Raw genomic sequence first — 25,383 nt, 5'->3', positions numbered from 1 at the left:
CACCTAAAGGATTATTGGAAACACCTGTTCAATTTCTCCTTAATGCAATTATCTAATTAACCAATCACATGGCAGTTGCTTCAATGCATTTAGGGGTGTGGTCCTGGTCAAGACAATCTCCTGAACTCCAAACTGAATGTCAGAATGGGAAAGAAAAGTGATTTAAGCAATTTTGAGCGTGGCATGGTTGTTGGTGCCAGACACAACCATTTCTAGGGTTTACAAAGAATGGTGCGAAAATGGAAAATATTCATTATGCGGCAGTTCTGTGGGCGAAAATGCCTTGTTGATGCTAGAGGTCAGAGGAGAATGGGCCGACTGAGTCAAGCTGATAGAAGACCAATTTTGACTGAAATAACCACTCGTTACAACCGAGGTATGCAGCAAAGCATTTGTGAAGCCACAACACGCACAACCTTGATGCGGATGGGCTAGAACTGCAGAAGACCCCACCGGGTACCACTCATCACCACTACAAATAGGAAAAAGAGGCTGTAATTTGCACAAGCTCACCAAAATTGGACAGTTAACTGGAAGAATATTGCCTGGTCTGATGAGTCTCGATTTCTGTTGAGACATTCAGATGGTAGAGTCCGAATTTGGCGTAAATAGAATGATAACGTGGATCCATCATGCCTTGTTACCACTGTGCAGGCTGGTAATGGTGGTGTAATGGTGTGGGGGATGTTTTCTTGGCACACTTTAGGCCCCTTGGTGCCAATTGTGCATCGTTAAAATGCCACAGCCTCCCTGAGCATTGTTTCTGACCATGTCCATCCCTTTATGACCACCATGTACCCATCCTCTGATGGCTACTTCCGGCAGGATAATGCACCATGTCACAAAGCTCAAATTATTTCAAATTGGTTTCTTGAACATGACAATGAGTTCACTGTACTAAAATGGCCCCCACAGTCACCAGATCTCAACCCAATAGAGCATCTGTGGTGGAACGGGAGCTTTATGCCCTGTATATGAATCCCACAAATCTCCATAAACTGCAGGATGCTATCCTATCAATATGGGCCAACATTTCTAAAGAATGCTTTCAGCACCTTGTTGAATCAATGCCATGTAGAATTAAGGCAGTTCTGAAGGCGAAAGGGGGTCAAACACAATATTCGTATTGTGTTCCTAATAATCCTTTAGGTGAGTGTAATTGGGTCCCCAGTGCTTTTAACCAACCTAGAAAACTTAAAAAGCGTACAATGCATTGACTTCGTTTTGGTAAGCCATTCTCTGCTAGCATGTGAAAAAATAGGTCATTGAAATTTGGCTCCCCTTGTGATGTCAGAAGGGGGTTCTTATTATACAGAAATAATACTGCCCCTTTGGCCATTCAAAGCTGCCAAGGTTCCCAGACCTTTTGTAGGAAGGCAAGGCTAGGCATTAGTGCAAAAATATTATTTGGAATCATCACAGACCTCAAACCTGAGGTTGCATAAAATGGAGAGGATGCAGTGGTGTTTAAGATGGTTGATTTAGTATAGGAACACTTTTAAAATTATTTTTAATAAAGGTGCTTTAAAGATTCATCACAGCGATGCCATAGATGAACCTGACAAAGAAGTCAGACAAATTTTCTGAAAAGCATCTGCTGGTTCTAGAGACCCTAATTGACCTGCACAAGTGTTTTTTCTCCACATTAAAACGGATATTTTTTAAAATGTAAAATAAATCTTTGGTGTCTCCAGAGTACGTATGTGAAGTTTTAGGTGAAAATACCTAACAGATAATTTGTTATAACATGATAAAATTGCCTCTTTGTAGGTGCGAGCAAAATTGTGCCATTTTGGGTGTGTGCTTTTAAATGCAAATGAGCTGATGAAATGCAAACACTGATCACCATAATGGTGGTTTGTTGAAATTGAAACTCAATTGTGCCACTACATGGCAGTGCCGTGGTTGGATGGTGCAGATTAAGGGGTGGTATTTTTATAAGATCCCCTTATGACATCACAAAGGGAGCCAAATTTCAATGCTTGCAGAGAATGGTTTACCAAAACTAAATTACTAGGTTGATCTTTTTTTTTACATTTTTTACAGGTTGATAGATGCACTTGGGACCCAATTATAGCACTTAAACATGAAAAAAGTCAGATTTTTCATGATATGTCCCCTTTAAAAATGATAAAACAATGATTTATACATAATTTTTGTATGGAATCATCATAGACAGCGAAAGATGCATATTGACCTCCAGATAATCATCCAGATAAAAGCATGTCAGTAGGCAGGTTCTGGTATAAATAATAGATTCGGATGTGCCTTGTTGCCATCCCACCTCCATCCTCTGCCCGCCCTGCAAAGACAACATTATTCAGCTTTCAGACACTGTGTGCATTACCCACAATGCATTGTGCTCAACCTGACCTTGTGTTTTCAGTGTGATAAATGAACCACGTGTAATGTCAGCTCTGATTTTCGACCTCTCCTTTATAACTTAATATTTGATTTTCTTTGCAAAGGGTTTTAGACAATTTTGCACAAAATAACCAAGCAGATAAATAAATCAGCAGTGCAAAGGTTAATAGTTGCATAATGTGTGTGTACGATTTAACACACTATAGCCTGGGATAGCTCATCCAAAAATGAAAATTGTGTCATTATTTACTCGGTTGAACACAAAAGAAGATATATTGATAAGTTATCGAAACTACACATTTGATGGTACCCTTGACTTCCATAATAGGAAAAACAAATACTAGGAAAGTCAATGGGTACCGTCAAGTGTGTACTAACCGTCACTAATCAAAATGTCTTCTTTTGTGTAGAATAAAAAAAACTTATACAGGAACAACATGAAGGTGAATAAATGATGACAAAAAAATTCATTTTGGGTAAACTATCCCTTAAAGTATTCAGAGCTATTTTTAGTTCTGCTGCTGCACTCATAAAAACGTTTTACTGTTCTGCCCATTATTGTGATTTTTCCTCCTTTGTCTTTCGTTTATCTGTGTAAACTAATTATTTATTTCTCTCCATTCATGAGGTTGTATTATGATGTTGTTGCCTCTCTTTTTGTGTCTCTCTCTCTCTCTCTCTCTCTCTCTCTCTCTCTCTCTCTCTCTTTCTCTCTCTCTTACAGTGATTTAGACAGGGACTTTTGGAATAATAATGACAGCAGTAATGTGCAGCAGCGTTGGAGCTCATACCCGCCCAAGGAGTTTCTCTTAAACATGTCACCCTACGCTCCCTACGGAGACCCTCGCCTCACGCCAAAGTGAGTCTCGGTTTCGGCTGGTAAGGGACCCTTCTCTGTGCGCAGGGCTGTATGGAAAGGTGAAGGCTGTTAGTTTCAATCTCTTCTGAACTTCCATTACAATTATTCTGGTTAGGAGAGTATTGCCTTATTTGCATAAAACCTAATAATACAGATACATCGAAATCTATTAGTGTGCATCTCACAGAGGTGTCTGGGTCACTTTGCATCCTAATATCAAATGTATTGTGCATGCAGAAAATGAAGCATAGTTTTATGGGACTAGGAATGAAAATAAAAACTAATAAAATCCAGAATGCGACTTTTTAAATTCAGCCTAAATTTATTTTCCTATATTTAACAAGTACACACTCTAAAAAAAATCTGTAGAAATTGCAGCTGGGTTGCCGGTAATTTACCGTAGATTTAAATTTATGTTATTTACTGGCAAAATTTTGTTCAAAGTTGAATGAACATTTAACATTTACAAGTCTTTGTCTTTACAGAGTAAAACTAAAAAAACAGCATCAAGCAAAACGTTCTGGGAAACAAAAACTGAAGCAAAAAACAGAAAAAGGTTGATGATGATTTCTGGTTCCCAGAATGGTTTGCATGAGACTGTTATTGTATAGTTTTATTCTGTAAAGATAAAGACTTGTTAATATTTAAAATTTATTTAACTTTGAACAAACTCTTGCCAGTAAATAACATAAATTTAAATCTACGGTAAATTACCGGCAACCCAGCTGCAATAACATTGTAATTTCTACTGATTTTTTTACAGTGCAACTATGATGTAAATGCATTAATGTTTTTTGTTTTTTTAAAAAAAATATTTAAGTACCTAAATCTACTTTTTGTTTGCAATAATGCACATTTTGGTGGAAAATATATCATATTTTATATATTTATATATAAAACGCTTTATTTTCTATACTCAGAATATGGTTTCTTAATTTTCTTCTAGGTTTTGAGCTGAAATTTCAATTTAATAGTTTTCCCAAGATTCCCCCATAAAATGGAAAAATGTCCAAAAATGTTCTCAAGATCACTTTTCCCGTTGTTCCCTCTCTTTAGACCATACAAATGTGGTAATCCATATAAGTTTCTAGTCTTTTTATCATTCGGTATAAATCATAATCCAGATTGAATCAAAATTGGGGTCAACCCTTCATTACTTCACTACCCTCGGGGAGACTCAGTTCACGGGCTTCTGAACGAAAGCTTCGGTCTTGTGTTTCCTTATGTTTAATTGCTTAATTCAAGTCATTATCTTCAAAGGGCAAGCAGTCTATCTGGCTTAAATCATAATCTGATTGATTGGATACAGTTAAAAATATGAAGGCTGAAAGTCCCGCCCACTTTTCATGAATTCAAAAGGTATTCGGGTGATTCTTAGAAGGTGTCCAGCATCAGAATTTTTAAAAAGCCCTTGAAGCACATATAAGATTAAGGTCTGACTAAGGTCTAACTTACAATAAACATTATTTTTAGAGGATTAAAAAATATTTCCTATACAATTATATTATCAAAAATGATCATTACCGCAACATGATATTACATTTAATATATGCATTTACAAACTCATGTTTCGGTAATGAGAACTAAAAAGTTGTCTAGGTACTATGACAAAAAAATTTAAACTTTTATCTAGAGAGAAAAAATAAGAACTGCTTATCTTGATATCACAATCAATTATGTCCCTTCCAACAATAAAAAAAAGTTAGTTCCTTGAGGGTTTAAACAATTATTGAAAATTGTTGCGGAGGATGAGAAATTTTTTCTTGGACACATTTATATTCCTTATTATTGTCTCTACATTTACCAATGATCATCAAATACCACATGTTTCTAAACTGTAAATGTTTATAGTATAACATTCACTGAAGCTTTTTATTTTTTAGATTTTTTCATTATAAATATTTCCATGTCAAAGAACCCAAATCAAGTCATGGACACGTTGCGGTAATGAACATTTTCTCTTTAAATGTGGAAAAAACAACAAAATTGGTTTATATGATGTTATTTGAAATCACATTTTTTAAGTGTTACCAATTGAAGTAGTATGGACCAACTTTTCACTTTTTATAATGTATATTAGAGATGAAAAAGAACACATGCTGGGTTAAAAAATTACCCCGTGCTGGGTTAAAATGACCCAATGTTGGGTTGTTGTTATGCAACCATGGGGTATAATAACCAAGCATTGGGTCAATTTTAACCCAGCTCATGTTCGGTCCAATATTTACCCATTATGGGTCAAAAATAACCCAGCCATTTGGCGGGGAAAGAGTTAATATCTTAATATGAAAGATGTAGGCATCTGTAAACCTTGTAAATGGTATGCATTGCAATGTATCCAGTGTTGTTCACAGGGTTAGCATTTTTATTTTTGGGTGAAGTGTTCCTGTAAAGGTCAAGGAGATTGGATCTGATACCATCAGACAAAAACATTCCTAACTCTAAAATATTAATGTAGGCAAATTTATTTTTCTAGCCTTACAAAGCCTTTTGTTCCATACAGCCTTGTCAGCATCACTAATATCTCTAACTGCTAACATTTCACCCTCAGCCCATGGATGGTATCCATGGAGACGGATAACCCTCAAAACCTCTGACCTTCAACCAGATGAGGTTTAGGTACATTCAAGAACATCTTGATATAAAGCGATCCATATATCTACTGTAGTCCTCCTCCTCACCGGACATGTGAATGAATGTAGAGGGTTGTCTGTTATATTGTGTGACTGCAGTGTTTGTGTTATGTTTTGTGGTTGTTCTTGTCTGTTTGTCACTTCCCCTGTGTAGTCTGGTACTGAGTATGTACTGTACAGTTATATACCTGTTTTATACATAGTTTCAAAAATCTCCAAATTGTTTATACTTAATATATTTTTAATACCATATCTTCTTTTGCTTCTATTTACTCTTTTTATAGTTCACTTTTAATAAAACATTCTCTTAAGTCACGTCCTACTCATCATAACCATCATCTATTTACTTTCTACTTTATTATTTTAACCAAACAAACCCTCACAGTGTAGAAAAGTTGGTTCAACTTAAAAAAAGTAATTTTCTTTGTTGCCTTAAAATTTTGAGTTAATTCAACTAAAAAATATTTAGTTAACTAATATTTTTTAGTTGAATTTACTCCAAATTTGAAGCCAACCAGTTAACTTTCTATTTTAAGTTGAACCAACAATTTTTTTATTTACAGTAAAAAAGTATTTTTATAGTTAAGTACACTGATTAGTCTTCCTCAAATAATCCTTCACTAATTAAATAATTAGCTAAATTTATAATTACCACTTAATAAAAGAAACCACGCAGTGTCCGAAATCGCCTACTTCCATACTATATAGTAGGCATCTAAATTCATAGTATTCGAAAAATACCCAGATGACCTAGTACTTCGGGTAAGATTTTGAAGTGTGCAATCGATGGACACTTTACTATCCCATTGAGTCAACCAAAGAAGAGAGGCGTCGTCATATTAAAAAAATGTGGGGTAAGAAAAACAGTGGTTAAATTGCACTTGTTTAACATCATCCAAGTTAACAGCTCACTTGTTGTATGACGACGTACGTGATGTATCGACATGGAGGATGTAGTAGGGGTGAACGGGGCACAAACTTACGCGGGGTTAATTGTAACACGGCTACTTTACAAATTTATACATGGCTGAGCAATCTGTGTTACAATTAAGCCTCAGGTATACACTCACCTAAAGGATTATTAGGAACACCTGTTCAATTTCTCATTAATGCAATTATCTAATCAACCAATCACATGGCAGTTGCTTCAATGCATTTAGGGGTGTGGTCCTGGTCAAGACAATCTCCTGAACTCCAAACTGAATGTCAGAATGGGAAAGAAAGGTGATTTAAGCAATTTTGAACGTGGCATGGTTGTTGGTGCCAGACGGGCCGGTCTGAGTATTTCACAATCTGCTCAGTTACTGGGATTTTCACACACAACCATTTCTAGGGTTTACAAAGAATGGTGTGAAAAGGGAAAAACATGCAGTAGGTGTCAGTCCTGTGGGCGAAAATGCCTTGTTGATGCTAGAGGTCAGAGGAGAATGGGCCGACTGATTCAAGCTGATAGAAGAGCAACTTTGACTGAAATAACCGAGGTATGCAGCAAAGCATTTGTGAAGCCACAACACGCACAACCTTGAGGCAGATGGGCTACAACAGCAGAAGACCCCACCGGGTACCACTCATCTCCACTACAAATAGGAAAAGGAGGCTACAATTTGCACAAGCTCACCAAAATTGGACAGTTGAAGATTGGAAACTTGTTGCCTGGTCTGATGGCTATTTCCAGCAGGATAATGCACCATGTCACAAAGCTCAAATCATTTCAAATTGGTTTCTTGAACATGACAATGAGTTCACTGTACTAAAATGGCCCCCACAGTCACCAGATCTCAACCCAATAGAGCATCTTTGGGATGTGGTGGAACGGGAGCTTCGTGCCTTGGATGTGCATCCCACAAATCTTCATCAACTGCAAGATGCTATCCTATCAATATGGGCCAACATTTCTAAAGAATGCTTTCAGCACCTTGTTGAATCAATGCCATGTAGAATTAAGGCAGTTCTGAAAGCAAAAGGTGGTCAAACACAGTATTAGTATGGTGTTCCTAATAATTCTTTAGGTGAGTGTACAATGATAATGAAATAAAAACAATGTAAATACTATTCACCAAAATGATAACTGTTAAAGGAGCGGTGAATCAAAAACTCAATTTTAACTTGATAATTTGTTATATAAGAGTTCATCATACTTAAATGAACATCCTGCAAGTTTCAGAACTGAAAACGTCCGTGCTACTGAAATATAACCGTCTTTGGCACCAAGCCAGCTAAACACTCCAGTCTAAAATTCGGAAATCTATGACGTCAAAGTAGAATTGAAACACCTCCCCATAACCAAAAGGACAAGTCTACTTTTGTAGCCCCGCCCACAGCTTCGCGTGACACGTGTGTCTCAGTAAGTAAACATGTCTTTAAAGATTGACAAATTTAACCAAAATGACTTTTTAAATACATTTTTTCTGAGAGACTTTTATTTTGACGCGGTGATCTGTTATGATACCATGGAAACGCATTATCGGTTGTGAAAGAACCGCGTGGGAACAACACAGAAGCTAAATACTTCAATTCGGAGGCTTGGAACTTAACATTAGCAATATGCTTGGATAAAGTTTGCTTTTGAAGAAGTTCCAGCTCGTGTGGGGAGCGTTTGTTAACGTTGTGGACATGGATTCATTTGTAAAGAAGTTGATGCTGGATTTGCAGAGAGACTCAGTCAGAAGCACCACTTATATTGGATCTGACAACAATGACACAGCAGTATAATTCACAGTAAGACATTTTACTTTATTTAAGTTACTGCGTTTCACTATTGCTTTGTTAAAAGAGATTGCTTGCTATGTCCTGTTGTAACATCCGTGTCTAAATACGTTTGTTGACCGTTTTAATTTACTAAAAACATTAAACGATTAATAAAAGGTACAACACTTAACAATACGACTGTAATTTAAAGGTAGAAATATACAAAGTTAGTTATAAGGAAGGATTTATCAACCGCAGTTTAGATTCTGATGCCCGTTTACTGTGTTGTATACGGTAATTTAGGCAAGTTGCGTTTGAAAGGTCAAACACTCAACAAAGCTTATTTTTTATCATATGACTGTGGTATTTAACATTACGTGAATGTAAAAGCAACCTCACAAGCACAATAGAAATATACAAAGTTATTGATAAGGATTTATTAGCCGCAGTTTAGATTCGGATGCACGCTTACTGTGTTGTATACGGTAATTTAGTCACGTCGAGTTTTGTTTCTACTTTAATATACGTATTGTCATTTATGTGTATCATGTTTAGCACCCAGAATCTTTTGTGTCTCAAACATATTTGTGTTCGGCTGCTATTTTTATCACATTAATGTTTTTAAAACATTTCCCTACATGTAATGATGGGGAACGAAGCTGTCCAATCATAGCAGTGGGTGTTTACGTTCAGGTCTTCAATGCGGCCCGCCCCTTCAAACGAACCATTCCTCAAGACAGCCACTAATCCATGTTACAAAATAGCGTATTACTTATTGCTTTTGATGTTTTTGAATGTAAAAACAACGCGAAATGCATAAGTAGACATCAATCAACGTCATAAAGCAATAAAATCGACCAATTCACGGCCCCTTTAAACAATAGCAGGGGAAATAACTCACAATTATGATCATCTTAATTATGCATATATGCATATTATCATCCTGGAGCCGTTTGGATTTATTTTGTGAAGGATGGACGCACTTTTTTTGGACTTGAAGGTCGTGGACCCCGTAACATTACATTTAATCAACTGAAAGATCTAAAACATTTTCTAAAATATCCGAAAATATGTTTGTCTGAAAAACGATGGACATATGCAACTCGGACAGCTTGGGGGTGAGTAAATCATGGGTTTAATATCATTTTTGGCCGAACTATCCCTTTAATACCAGTGACGCATCATGGTAATATTAAATATCTTTGACAATTGATGAGAAGGCACTTCGTTTAATTTAGTACATCCTGTCACAGTATGCGATTTCGGACAAAGGGAGTGTCTTTTAAAGACCAATAGAAACATTTGGAAATGAATATAGAGCTTCATTATAAATTGCATCTACTCACCTGTGTGCGGAAATAAGAAACCAACTTCCTTCTTCCACCGCATTTTGAATAAAAACAAATGATTGTTTCAATATTTCTTCATCTATTCTGATTGGTCGGTTTACAGAATCCTTCTGCTGCCGGCCTCCCTTGACATTCATGCAATGATTAAATCTCGCCTGCACTCTCATGCGTGAAAAAAATCGTTTCGCATTATCAGAGTTACGCACGTTAGTTAGTAAATCGATTGAAATAATAGTTAATTTTGCCAAGGGATCTGCACTCTCATTGGTCGTTGTCTTATCCTGGTGCTGCATGTTAGAATAAATGTAAACTCTGCTCAGCTTTAGCTTTTGTTGGCTCAAATCTACAGCTCTGATTGAAAACAAATAACATCCGGTCCAGACGTCTGCATCACTGCCAAACGCCTTCAGCATGAACGCCCCATATTTTGCGAGTTACTCTAGACCAGACTGTATGAAGTAATAGGTTATGTTTGGTCAGATTAGGACACTGTGACAGCGATCTGTCCATCTGGTGTTAAGTCTTGAGTGTTTTTGTTTATCCCCTGATGTCGATGCACAAATGTTACGTTATCGGTCATCTTGGTCTTGGATGATCTGTTGTCTTCTGTGCTGGTCACGACAACTGTGTCTCTCCCGTTTCTGTGAGTGTATGGGTCTGTATCCGATGTACTGTCCAGATCCACTGACATCAATCTCTGTCTCACATGAATTAAGATTAATAAATGATGGGAAACAAAATAGGAACAGGTGGCCTATATCTCTTATATATACTGATACTAAGTTTTTTTATGATATAAATAATCCTGAGCAAAAATGTAGACAAATTTGATTTAAACTACATATAAATAACTTAAATTTTAAATAATACATAATAACCAAAAAATATACAAATATGATAAACATTTGTATTTTGATTTAGCAGTACTTGAAAATTATCAATTACATTGCAAAGAAATAAAAAAAATTCTGTTCCCAAATGATGATTCCTGTATTATTATTATGAAAATTTTTTATTTTATTTTTGGAAGTCCTATTGCAGCCTCCTTTAAATATTTTTGTGACCACATATAGATGATAGATACACAGATTTCCTTAAGGCAAACGCATCTCGTATTATGATTTTCTTTTGAGACAAAGAAAAATTGATCTTTAATCTTTTAATCAAATTCTTGTAGGGCCATTTGGACATATTTTGTCCAGTGACAGAGTTATACATCAAAATTAGCCTACTGGTAGGTATTTGATATAGGCCTCGTCCTGCAAAAATATCCAAAACAAATGCTGTATATACCCACGCCATCTGCCTTCCTATTACTGTCCACCCATATTTCCAGTAAATGAAACCCACCTGCTTGTTCTCACAAAACGTCTTTCCCTTTCAGACCTGTATGGTCTGCGTGTCCTCCACACCTGTTCGGTTTACAGCTGGGACACGACTGGAATTTGTAATGCCTTATTGCATTGCCCTAAGATGCTAAAGTTTTGTTCGACTTATCTTCTGTCTTCTTCTTCAAACCCCAATGTACTGCTTTCTCTTCCCTCTTTTAGTGGAACGCTGGATAAAAGGGAGGTGGGCGGGGGGGCAACGGGTGGTCCGAGTCGCAGTGACAGCTGCATAGGTGCAGGGACCAGCAGGTCCGGGAGGTGGCAAACTCTCCAGAGCCACCTGCATTCTGGAAGCTTGAGACCCAGCAAGTGAGTGATGGAGAATAAGATCTCGTGTTTATGAGTTTTACCGCGGTTGTCCATAGCTTGATGATTTTGTTAAAGGAAAAAAATTATGAAAATGTTATGTTTGTTTACTTAAAGGAGTTAAGTAAAACACAACTGTATGTGAATATTAAACATAAATGCGACCTATATACTGTACTAATAGTTGGAGCTGACAAGTTATAAAATTAAAATGTTTAATTTTAAATAGTTTAATTAAAAATAATGAGATCAATTCTAATATGTATCTAAATAGAGTATGGCCAGGATCCAAAATGGGCAGTTTTTCATACCAAGTAATTTGAGAAACGTACCTGACCTAGATTTTTCTCTTTGAATTATTTATCTTTGATTTCTTCCATGCATGTTTGTGACAAACTTTGCTGGTCGTACTCACTATTATATACAAGCTATTAAGGTCTGTATTGCGGAGATGATGTTTATTTCCTTATTCTTATATTTTGTCACCCATTTGAAAATATATGTATTATAAGAATATGATAGAAATAGACAGCAAACAATAGCCGTCATTTTATCGGCTTCTAGGTTGAAATGACGTCCTGATATAGTCTAGCTACGAGTAACCCACTTCTAGCCAAAATAAACTAAATTTGGTTACAGGTCATTTTTGTCAAAATAACGTGAGATGTGCGATATGTTATTTAATAGTAAGCAAAGTCTCATTTATTTATTTATTTTATTTTTAGACGTCTATTAAAATTTTTTGAAGTCACCGACCATCTGGCTTTGCTTCATTTGCTGGCAAGCCCATACAGCAAAAATATATATATTTTCAAATACGAATTTAAATATATTTCAAAATATACAAAAATGACCAAAAAAAATTTGATGAAATATATTTAGAAATATGTATATTTATATATTTATAATTTTTTTAAGCATTTATATTCTACGGAGCCCCTAAGGTGACATTGGAGTAAAAAAAATCTAAACTTTAGTTTCATGTGCTCACGTGAAACTTTCATGTGCTCACGCAAAACCTTCATGTGCAGGATTTTTTTTAAAGTTTAGTTTCGCGTGCTCGCGTGAAACTATTGCGTGCTCGCGTGAAACTATTGCGTGCTCGCGTGAAACTATCGCTTTCACATGCGTGCGCGATAGTTTCAGGTGAGCACGCGATAGTTTCACGTGCTCGCGATAGCTTCACGTGAGCAGGCGAAACTAAACTTTTTAAAAAAAATTTGCACATGAAGGTTTCACGTGAGCACATTAAAGTTTCGCGTGAGCACAAGAAAGTTTCACATAAGCACATGAAACTAAACTTTATTTAATTTTGCTCCGTGTCCCCTTAGGGGCTCCGTAATATTCACATTGCACTGGAAGAAAAACTTATTTTATGTTACAAACCTGAAAATATAAAAGGTTTAAAAAGGTTAAAAGTATATGTTTAACTGTATTAAAAATATACCTTATAAACTAATATATTTTTGCCAGGAAAAATATTTTTGCCATATGGGTTGCAAAATTAGAAATATATTTGTTGCCCAGAAATACATTTTGATATGTTGATATATGACGCTTAAAACTTTACTTTCTGCAAAATTTATTCAATTTTTTTTTTTTAAATGACCACAGACATTTTTTTACCATATGGGATGCCATATTTTACTGATATTTGGCACTGTTCATTTTGGACCCTGTATGTCACTGTACCGGAAGAATCCTAAATTTAAGCATTTGGCATAAATGCATTTGGTTATGCCAGGTGGAGAAGTACTGTTTTTAAATAGCTAGCAATGATGCCTGTGTGCCTACTGAATCAAAGCAATGTTTCTTGCTAGGTTTGCATGCTAATTTGGTGCTTAGCTGCTTTATTAATATATTTATATTATCCAAAGTGGTTATCTCACATTGATTCTGTACCTGATCGGTGCCTTAAGACCTGGATTAAGATGCATTATACTGACAGTCATTACAGATGAGTGTGGGATGGGTTAAAGACTGTTTACATTAGCCACTGAGTATGAGAGTTAATGCGTTTTTTCCATGCAACAACGCGTTCTGTCTTGACCTTTGAGCTTTGTCATCAGATGACATTTATCACATTAGGCTGTCAATCACGTGCAAGCAGGGGCGTAGGTTGTGGGGGGATGGGGTTAGGTAACCCCCCAATATTCAAATCCGTCAGTTTCAACGCCCCCCCCCCCCCCCCCCCCCGATATTTCAACATGAACATCACAGTAGATCAAATGAAAAATATGTTTATTTTGTAACAATAATTTTGTTCCAAATCAAATAGGAGTTTGTCATAATAATTCAGACAAAAAAAATGCTCCCCATCCATTGAATCGATTGGTGACGCCCAACAAATGCGTCACACTTTTTATAACCAAAGCAACGCGAGTGGTATTTAAATGGAAGAGTACGGTTAGCATTAGCACCAAAAATGAAGAGAAGCTCTGCACAGCAGACTATATTTAACTGCTGGTCAAAGAGGGACTTTAAAGAAACAAAGCTGAGAAGGAGGTATGAGAATATTGTGTACATGGCTTGACATTAACACCCGCCAAATGTGGGTAGATTTCAGCACTGGCGGGTAAGACATCCACTACCACCAGCCAATTTGGCAGGTCGAATATAATTTTAGCTTACAGCCGAATAAAAGGTCGCCAAGCTCGTCGTTTCACAAATGTACAATCCAATCACTATTCCTTATCGATTAGCTTGCAGTTAGTGAAGTCGGGTTCAGAGGAATCGAGCTAAATAAGACACAACAGAAGCGCTCTCTCGCATATCAGTAGTACGTGTGTAATCTCGTAGAATATATACGCCAAATTGAGTTTGGTGTGCATAGCATACAAAAGTCAACTTTAATCACATACATTTTAATTTCCAAACAGGAAATTGTGGCTAGTATAAATGCTGAGTGGCTTGTTACTTTGGAAAACCACTAGCCAGAGTGGCTGGTGAGCAAAAAAGTTAATGTCAAGCCCTGATTGTATCAGAGTCCTGCACGGGTCCATTTTTGGAGACCCGCCCCCGCCCGTACCCGCAAAGTTCAGCACCAGATCCGTCCCGTCAACCGTGATAATATCAAAATTAAATCCGCACCCGCCCGGACCCGTTAATATTTGGCCTGTTACCCGACCCGTACCCACAGATGTATAAATCACACACTAAAATCGTTCCAATTAAAGTGCTTTATTTTTTATCTCGTACCATTGTTTTTCAGACAAACACATTTTTGGATATTTTAGAAAATGTTTTAGATCTTTCAGTTGATTAAATGTAATGTTACGGGGTCCGCAACCTTCAAGTCCAAAAAAAGTGCGTCCATCCTTCACAAAATAAATCCAAACGGCTCCATGATGATAAACAAAGGTCTTCTGAGGGTAATCTGAGCGGTGTTGTTGTAGAAATATCCATATTTAAAACTTTATTAACAAAAATAAATACCTTCCGGTAGCGCCACCATCTTAGACTCCTCTGTATTCAGAGAGAGTATTACCGTAGTGTACGCACTTTTCTTAGTGACGTATGACAAATTCGGAGGGTGGGGGCACAGAGCAGCAGCAGAGTAGCCTCTGTAGGCTGCGTAAGCTCTCATCCTGAATACAGAGGAGTCTAAGATGGCGGCGCTACCGGAAGGTAGTTATTTTAGTTTATAAAGTTTTGAATATGGATATTTCTACAACAACACCGCGCGGATTACCCTCAGAAGACCTTTGTTTAACATTCTGGAGCTGTTTGGATTTATTTTGTGAAGGATGGATGCACTTTTTTTGGACTTGAAGGTCGTGGACCCCGTAACATTACATTTAATCAACTGAAAGATCTAAAACATTTTCTAAAATATCCGAAAATGTGTTTGCCTGAAAAACGATGGACATATGCAACTGGGACAGCTTGGGGGTGAGTAAATCATGGGTTTAATATCATTTTTGACCAAACTATGCCTCTTAGTCTCGTCTCTAAATTCTTTCTAAGAGAAGACGTTCAACTTCCGGCTGTCAACGGCAAAACTCCTGCAACGCTCGCTCCAACTAGGCTACGAGAAGAATCAACAAAGGTTGCGCACTGTCGCAGTGGTGGTGATGTGATGGGTCAAATGTGTTGCGCGTGTAATGGTAATTTTGGGCGTGCACACCAAAGCTTTTACGCCCGCGGCCGGCGCATGTTTTCAATTGATTCCAATGGAAACTGCGTTTTTTAAATAAGCCGCCGCTCGGCGGTTTTTCCGCTCGGCACTGAGCGTCGAGAGTTGAAAGAGATTCAACTTTGGGTGAAAGGCTTTGATTGTCAATTTCAGTTCTCACACTGCCGTCCAATCAAAATGAAGGAAGGGTAAGGACAAGTATCACAACAACCAAAAAGCGCTCGCCGTTTAAAAGTTTTGGTGCGCTACTACCCGCCCACACTGAGTTAATTATCCGCCCACATCCCAGCCCATGAATTTTAGTAATGTCACAATCCACCCGTTTCATACACTTTTATGCGGGTATCCGCGGGTACCCGACCCGTTGCAGGACTCTGGATTGCGTAATAGCTAAGGATGCAAGGATTTGAGAAATGTGAAGCATTGTCTGCTTATGTAACACAGTCTCACCCCATGTCGTCAATATTTGACGACACTTGACCATTCGTCAATATGTGACGCGGAGGGTATACCTTTCGCGTCATTTTTTGACAAACTGGGGACTTCAATACTATTACGTCCGTTGCATTCTCTTCTCCTATTTTCTTACCATTTGCGCGTCGGTTTAGGGTTAGATTACGCGAAATTAAACAGTGTACGCGAAATTAAACAGTGTACGCGAAATTAAACAGTTGTCACCTGGCGTTGGGGTTAGAAACAGTTGTCACCTGGCGTTGGGGTTAGAGTTAGGTTTGGGTAGGGATGTCATTATGTAAATCTAACCCTAAACCGACGCGAAATTGGTAAGAAAATAGGAGAAGAGAATGCCATGGACGTAATAGTATTGAAGTCCCCAGTTCGTCAAAAAATGACGCGAAAGGTATACCCTCCGCGTCACATATTGACGAATGGTCAAGTGTCGTCAAATATTGACGACATGGGGTGAGACTGGGTTGGCTTATGACTGTACTGAAACACACACAAAAAAATTCAGCAATGATGCAAACAAATAATCAAATAAAAATTTGAAGTCCTTCACTAAATTTGACAAATTTAAACCGTAATGATCAACTTCAGCACCATTTTTGTTCTTAATGCTATCTGTGTGTAGGATTCAAATCATGTCGATGTTTAACTTTTAGCCTATTCTCATGATTTGCGTATAAATAGCACAAAGTGTTAAAAGTCGATCACGTTGGCAATACATACGCCAAATTCAGATTTTGATATGCCAGTCATTCCTGTTTTTTCTGTTTTTTACCATTGTTGCTTGAGTTATGGGATACAGCTATTGTAGATGCCGCCAGTGTGTTCGACTTGTAAATGTGGCACAACACGGACATGCTGTTTGCGACCCCCTGCATCCGAATGAACATACGTTTTATCTGACGTGACGTGATTGCTGTTGTGATATTCAAACATAAATGGGCTTTTAAATCATGCATCTTGAATAAGCATTTTTTTAATGCATACAACTTTATAAGAAAAATCTAATGCAAATATAACAAGATTCAAAAAAATTATTTGTGAGTAATCTATCACTGCCTACGCGGCCCATCAGATGGCGCTCTGGGGACCATTGGTGGGCCGCTGCCCACCGGTGGAGAATCACTGTATTAAATGACATCTTAAAGCAAATCCCAAATCTAAACCAAACAAAAATGGTGTAAAAAAATGAAAAAAAAAGTGAAACTAATACACACAAACGACACGAAAATATGCGCCATATAAAGTGAACAGGAAGGACTGGGGCATCAAATGCACGCAAAATTGGACTTTTCACACTGCGTGCAATTTATACATACTTTATGAGAATGGGTTGCTAATTTTATGTAAGATCATCGCAAATAGTTAATCTTTCACCCAGCGTTATTGTGACATAAAGTGAGTTTGAGTGTGATCAAATTGAGAACCGTTGCTATGGTAAAGGTATAATTTCAGTCTCAAAGCGTTTAAAACAAATGAACTTATGACACCTGAAATGTAAAAGGGTTTTGTTTTAATTATCACTCATCAATTAAAATCCTTTAAACATTTATCTTCCATTTGCATTTAGTTACACCTACTCCATTCCACCAGCTTTATACATTCTCTCTTTATGTTTGAATTCGCTCCCATCTTCTGACTATAATTGGTTTCTTTTTGGATATCCTAGAGTTGCAGCCCTGCTTCTCATTTAGTATCTTTCCATTTCCCCTACTACCTTTATTCTGCATCGGTGTCAAACATTTATACAAACATCCTCCATCAAGGTTTTTATCACACGGCATCTTGAGGCTCTGTAATAACAAGCTGCTAGAGGTTTCTGCTAAAGCTCCAGGATTTGCTGGAGGACTTTGAGAATTGCCATCACCTGCACTCGAGGAAGAGGCAGATGAAAATATCTTGTCAGTGTTTGTCAGGAGAGGTTTAGGAGTCTTTCAGGGAATGATATTTTACTACACAGATCTATCCTGTTTTCTTACTCATCAATGAAAGACTCAGTGTAGGTTGTAGTGAAAGTCTTATGAAAAGCCAAATGAAAGCAAATTATTTCTTTCCAATTGTAGATTGAGACAGTTCTTGAGACATACAAGAACCATGTCATGTTGCATGGCATGGGATTGAAGAACCATTTTAGTAGTCCATATGACGTTTTAGTCCATTGCAGATTCAGCAGGACACATATTCCCCTCAATGTCTATTGTGGTTACTGCCCTGCCCAATAAATGTCATCATTGCAAAATTATACCCCAATATATCATTTCGTACCCCAATATATTAAGTATCACCTGCTGCCGGTAGAGGCACTCATTTACTAAACGCATCCGTTTGTCGTATTTGGTGTAATGGACAAACAACCTAAACAATCGTATGGTTTGGAGGATAGGTTAGTCATGTTATAGCTTGAAATGAGAGCCGCCGAAAATAGTTCCAGAGGAACTAAAGTCATAGAGGTTTGAATTTAAATCTAATAAAAACAGAATCGTCCCTTTAAAATGAGACTTGCAACTACATTGATCGTCTCAGAGTTTCGCTCTAAGCATGAGAAGATCCATTACAACTTTTCAATGTAAAACTTAGAACCTAAAAAAGCTCACATTTTCTCATTTTGCATTTGCAAGTATTTAAAGTTAATTTGAGGAAAGTAAAGGAATTGCCTGAAATCGTTTTTCTTGCCAAGTCTCTAACCAAGTGGTTAAGCTTTAATGTAAAATTTCACAGCATTCGTGTCTGTCGGAGGGCAGAGGCTTGTTGAATCCAACCCGAGAAACCTTTTCATTTTCCTCTAAAGAAAGCGAAACGGAAAAGCTTCATTTGGAGAGTCATGTTTTCGGTGTCTTTTATTCTTTGATAGTTTTTTATTCTTTGATCATTGTTCCATAACCCCCACACACTCCTTTATGCTTATTTAATCCTACTTACAAGACACAGAGCTAAAGCAGATATGAGAAAAGGACAATATGGTCTCTGTGTGAATGGAAGTTGCATAATGACAGCTCAAGCTGCAAAGTTATTCGTGCAGGGTATATAAGTATTTACATACATACATTAGATAGAAGCTTCTTGTTGATCCTGGAACAACATTCCTATCAACCAATCAGATTTTACAGTTACAGTTAAGCAACAAGCAGTTTCACATGACTTGCATCAAGGCTTCAATACACTTCTCAACAAAAACATAGAAACTGAGCCTTGAACAACAATCAATCAATCAAATTTGATTTCAGGAGTAGGTTATAGCAAGCATCAGAGCTGTAAAGGTTTCATACGAAGGTTGATCCAGGAACATGTCCTATTTGGCTAAATCACATCATGCCCCGTGGCATGTAACACGCACCTAACATTCATTCAAGCATTCCATCATAACATTAAAAGACATTCAAATTTACAAGGCTCATTACTTTAACTCATCTACATGAATCTTCACGTCCACTAATGTGCCGCCGACCGATACCTTGGCAAGCGTATACAAAGGGGAGCGATGGGGTTACTGCTGATTTCCATTCTTTTTATAAATAACCTCTCTGGGGACGCTTACCTTGAGTACTAGCACACCATTGAGGCCTGGATAGAGGTGTGTGGCACTTAACCCGGTGCTGTAAATCTGCCATCAGAGCATTAGCATCAGCAGCCCAGCTGAACAGGACATTATAGTTATCAGACATGCAGAGGAAGCTGTTGGGAGGGGTAAAGGGGATAAAAATGTTAATTGAATTGAGATATTGAAGACGGAGAAGAAGAAGGGGTGAAGGGAGATCAGGCGTTGATTGTAAACGTAGAGCAATTGGAGGTCTTTAAGCAGGGGAAGTTGAAAGTCAAACCATGCCACGAGAGATACAAGACACTCCTCTTTTTAATCGAAATGGTGCTGGTGCTTGGTAACAGAATCAACCTCTGTTTCCACGGACTTGACGCAATCGACTATATAACTTCATATCCTGACCACAGATGGGGCCACTGTGTAGCCTTAAGTATGCAGTAGGTAACTAAACATGCATTGCATCAGCCATTTCCATTGTCCTAGTTCTGCGTCTACTAGGTGGATTGAGGTTCCAAAATGTAGTTTTGGAAACTTGATCCGATGATACTCTGGCACCAGCACCGTGTCGACAGAAAAGGGCTGATGTGTTGCTTTAAATGAGCATTGCATATTTTGTTAAAGCTGCTTTCTAACTTTGCCTTTCTTCTCTTCCCTCATTTCTTCATCGTGCCTCTCTGCCCCCCTTAATGGACGTCTCGATATGTCTGCTCTGTTACTTTCTCTACTCTCACCCCTGCTGTCCTCTCCTATGTCCCAATCCTCTTCCTCATTCTGTTGTCTTTTCATGTCTGGTTTCCTCTTACCCTCTTCCTGTTACATTAATCCTGTTCCCTTTACCCTGTGATTTCCTCCCTTCCTGCTTGGTTCTTGTCCGTGTCTCGCCCCACAACTTGGCCTCTTCGCCAGTTTTGGGGACCCCTCCCTGTCCACCACCTCCACCCTGGAGCACATCCCGTCCTCAGCAGCTCGCCCCAGGCCCTTGGTCAGGCAGCAAAGCCTCCAGCAGCCCCTAACCCACCAGCCCCCGCCAGGCCCCAACGACCCCCCGGTCACCTCCCAGAGTCTTGGTCAACTGCACACTGGCCCTGGGGGTGGGGGCCCCCGGGGGGGCCCGCGGGGGGTGCGTGGTAGCCCGGCTGGGGCAGGGGCGTCCCGCTACAGGTCGGCCGGAGGAGCACGATCGCGTTCTAATCCCGGAAGCTGGGACCACGTGATGGGACAGATTCGAACCAGAGGCATGGACGTCAAGTCATTCCTGTAAGTCTTATACATTTTGGACATTCTCCCAAACAGTGAACAACCCAGCATTTTTAACCCCATTAGACCAAAGCAGTCTCATTCGACATGCCTTTTTGATTCTCTTATCAATGTGAGGTCACACTGATCAAGTCCTGCCCATGGCCATTGACCGACAGTCCTGCATTACCATAGTTTCCACCCTCAGCGAGTTGTGTGCTGTCTGCCATATATCAATACTGAGATACTATTGTCTCAGACTTCACAGGAATCACATTTTTTATACAGACGGTGCTCACTGTTTATTTTGACAAGGGAGTGAGGAGCAGTAGCTCATTTGCATTTAAAGGTACAGGCACGGAAGCAGCGCTTTTTTGCTCTCACCCAAACAGGGGCTTTTTGGACATCGTATAATAAATGATCTGTGAGGTATTTTGAGCTGAAACTACAGACACATTCTGGGCACACTTTGAGATTTATATAAAGTCTTTCAAAAATTTGCATAATAGGTGCCCTTTAATGTGCCTCTTATGAACTGTGGTCTGCTATACAGTACCAGCCGCTTTATTAGTGCTTCCACAACATCTCCATTTCTAATTTTACTGGGATTGCTGAACATAATTGTTGTTTTCGCCCCCAAGCGAATACTTGAAATGTATCTAGGATGCCCGTATATAAATAAATCACTAGATTTAACTAAATATTGACTTTGCTGAAAAGACAAGCATGAATGTTCCATTGTTCATGGTGGTTATTGCTGGTCCGGCTTATGCTCACCCGTGTTTTTGTACCATGCCTTGCTGCGCTGTCAGCCACCTGCTTGCTCAGTGTCATTTCTTACGCTCGGTCACGCTCGATTCATGACTTCCCTGATGCCTGCCCGAGCTCTTTGTTTCTCATCGCGCAGTGTCGCTTACTCACGGCCGATCGAGTCTGGCGTCTCTCTGCGCCCTTCTGCGTCTCTCTGCTTGCCCATCTGTTTGGTTAGCGCGTCTTCACGGCTTTGCACCTGTCACCTGAACGCCGCAGGGAGTGGATTACTCAAGTGTATGTCTTTATCTATTCAATATAGATTAAGTGAACCCAGATTTCAGTCGGTGCCGTATAGGAGGGAGTTTCTTTACATAATCGATGAGTGTTTACACACGTCTTAGTTGAGTAGCTGTTCTCAAACACAGTGACATCATTTACTTCATTTATTCAGGAATGCGTTGCAGTGTTTCCCTTTTTATGTATTGCAGGATCTTGCTTTATATCAGTGAGTCTCAAACTGGAGGTGGGTGAGATGGAGCCGAGGATTTTTCTCATTGATTTCAATCTTTGTTATGACCTTACTTAATTAATATTAAAGATATCAAGGTTATATTTTCACAGAATGTTCTTTACATGTTGAAAATATTACAGACTGGGTCACAAATATGCAAAGACAAGATATTCAGACCTTTTAATTTAGCAGTTTCATCCGTTAACAATTAAAGCTAAATCTACTAGCAGATATATTTCACGAAATCCACTGAATGATATCAGGAAGCAATGAAAGAAGGGGGAAAGAAGACGCTTTTGCATTAGCATGCGCCATTTAAACTTCAATTCTGGTCCGGTTTGTGATGAGACTGGTGACGTTTGTGCACCTGGCTGCGCGCCTACACACATGCCCGTTTGAGTGTGTTTTTGGACCAAGGTCATTTAACGGTATACAGTCCCTATAGATGACATTAGATCAGTGTGCGAGTGTGTGTGGTCAAGGGTTTAGTGTCAGTATATGTTCTCAGCTGGCAGATCAACTCCACACGGCATTGATCTCCTGTCCTCAGGATCATTACAACCATGATGAATTGTCATGGAGGAGAGAGAGAGAGAGAGACAGAGACAGCTTCTATTTGTGTTTCATAGTCTAGAATTTAAAGAAGAGAGGTGTGTTGTCAGAGGAAACATGGCATTTTGATGTTATTTTAGGGTTTTCCACATTGAGAGGATAGTGGAGAAATGGCAGAAAATTATAGGTAGACGAGGCGATATTTGATATTGAGTCGCATTAGTGTCAGTGTTTCCGAGCATTTGCACTACTCACTATACCGTCCCCTTATTTTTACTGCCAATGAAAAGTTTGGGGTGAATTGCATACATTTTTATTTGTTTGTTTTTATTAAGGTTTATCTTTATTTCATTTTACATTCACGCATTTTACAGACACTTCTCTTCTAGGTATGTTTGTTCCCTGGGGATCAAACCCTTAGCTGAACTGCAGAAACAGTAATAGTGTGTTCACACCAGACACGAATGAAGCGTTAAGTGCAAGTGATTTACATGTTAAGTCAATGCAAAGATGCGATTAGCCTGGGTTTCCCCATGCTGCCTTGCGCGCAAATTTATTCACGCTGAAAGTCTAGCATGGAAACCATGGACCAGTTTTTCCCCTGAAATAGGGAACCAATCACCGAACGGGAAGGAGGCAGCAAGACGATGACGACGCCTATGCGACACTCCGAAGCAGATTTGTTTATCCAACACTGGAGCAGACGCAAAGTTACTTTTCGATGCAGCCTTATATCGTTATCTAAGTAGTTTTGAACACAAGTTTATTATAAAAAGAGCAACTTTTGGCGATATGTTTGGATATGGCAAGACATGATAGTCACAGAGTTTTATAGGACCAACCTGGTAGGTTAAGTAAGGGATAATGTAGAGGCAGCCGGTAGTTATCGGGAAATAAGCCCCGACAGTGTGATCAGGACCCGACGCGAAGCGGAGGGTCTTGAATCACACTGAAGGGGCTTATTTCCCGATAACTACCGGCTGACTCTACATTATCCCGCTTATTACACGGCTACTTGTCACATAAGAAAAAAAACTGGACATGAATATGAATTTGAAACATTTTATTGGCATATTTGTTTTAAATTAACATTTTTATCCTTCCGCGAAACTTTGCACAGATGCATAAAATGATCGTAATACCTTATTAAGATCCTCTGCTTCATACTTGTCTGTCTCCATTTTTTTCTCTTTTAGCCAGTCTTTGAGAAGTTTTAATGCCCATTCTGTATTTTTTTGTGTGTTGGCTTCGTAGCTGTCATGCTCTATTTTGTCAAGTTCAGTCTCAGTAAGCTCTCTGTGTCTTGTCGTGGTTGTCGAGTGTTTGTCACAAGATGGCGCCAAACAGACAGTAATCTTTATTGATCTTTATTGGCGCGGAGCGATTTTACTCGTAAAAGTAGTCCGGCTATGCGTTATTATTTTGGAGCGGTTATTATTCGAAAAGAACGAACCTGCAAATGTCTCAACTGACCAATCAGAATCAAGCATTCCAGAGAGCCGTGTAATAAATATATATATACACATATTGAGACTACAAGCTAGCTTAAGCCATCAAATTGAACGTATTCATGTCAGAATTTCATGTGCAAATGATACAAATTTTATGCACATTTTCTGAGGTCAGTTAACTAAAAATGTTCAAGCGCAACTTTGCGTGAATACCGTGAATTATTCACTTCATTCTCGTCTGGTTTGAACGCACAGTAAGGCTAAGTTAACACGAAAATGATGTCGTAAAAATGTAAACGTTTTTGTCTTTGCATTTTATTTACATTTTCACATACACACGTGAATGCTGTCAAAAAGATCCACGTTTACACGCAATAATATTATGCGTGCCAGGCCAGTAGATGGCGATCTTACTTTGTTAAAGAAAAACTACACAACTGTGCACATACAGTAAGGTGTGTAATGGTACATGTATTTGCATTGAACCGCTTCGGTACAGGACTTCAGGTGCACATGTGTATTGAACGATTGCAATTTTTAATAGGTTAAATAGGTTTTACGGTCCTGTAGGGCGCCATTGGTGATATGCTTTTACTTGTGCATGCTTATGCTTAGACTACATTGACACATGCGCATGATGTCACCGTTATGACAGATTTGCGTTTTTTGCACTTTACATGGAGACGACAAGGTGTCACTCTTAAAAACAAAAGTTTTGTGTTTTCAGGACCCCAAAACACCACTGTTGTGTAAACAAACAGTCAAACCGGATTACGGTTTTAACGGTTTCGTTTGAAAACATTCTCGTGTAAACAGCCCCAAAAATGGTTAAACTTTGACCTTTTTAGACCAATACTAAATGATCCTACATATACACTAGTGGCCGAAAGTGATATTCAACTTTGAACAATTGACATCTTCGCTCTTTATTCAAACATTTTATTAAAGACACATTGTTGAATTTTTGTATGCATATAAGATTTCTGTATAAATTGGAGTACAGTATAAACTAAATCCTCAGCTTTAAAGAATTTAAGGAGGCTTGACCCAAAATTACACACAAGTGCAAAGTTCATTGTATAATGACATAGCACAGGACAATGACTACAAAACATTACTACAAAAAAATTAACAAATAATAATAACAGATAGAAT

At 38.4% G+C, this 25,383-nt stretch overlaps 1 protein-coding gene across 3 annotated transcripts in view; it reads left to right on the top strand.

The window, feature by feature from the left end:
* The window catches only part of syt7b (synaptotagmin VIIb), a 208,950-nt gene that overhangs the window by 120,789 nt on the left and 62,778 nt on the right, over positions 1-25,383 (top strand). For 2 of the 3 annotated variants that reach the window (XR_012335081.1, XM_065294246.2), the window contains exons 4-6: positions 3,089-3,223; positions 11,444-11,590; positions 20,632-20,982. Coding sequence is in view for 2 of the 3 variants with exons in the window: in XM_065294246.2 (XP_065150318.1) it covers positions 3,089-3,223; positions 11,444-11,590; positions 20,632-20,982 (633 nt within the window). In the remaining variant the exon portion in view is untranslated. The remainder of the gene's footprint in view (positions 1-3,088; positions 3,224-11,443; positions 11,591-20,631; positions 20,983-25,383) is intronic. The other variant, XM_073811881.1, reaches the window with a different exon arrangement.

Source organism: Paramisgurnus dabryanus, chromosome 2 (assembly GCF_030506205.2).
Source record: "Paramisgurnus dabryanus chromosome 2, PD_genome_1.1, whole genome shotgun sequence".
In the NCBI taxonomy this organism is placed as follows: Eukaryota; Metazoa; Chordata; class Actinopteri; order Cypriniformes; family Cobitidae; genus Paramisgurnus; species Paramisgurnus dabryanus.
Note: the sequence above shows the minus strand (reverse complement) of the source record. Positions and strands in the feature narration are given on the sequence as shown.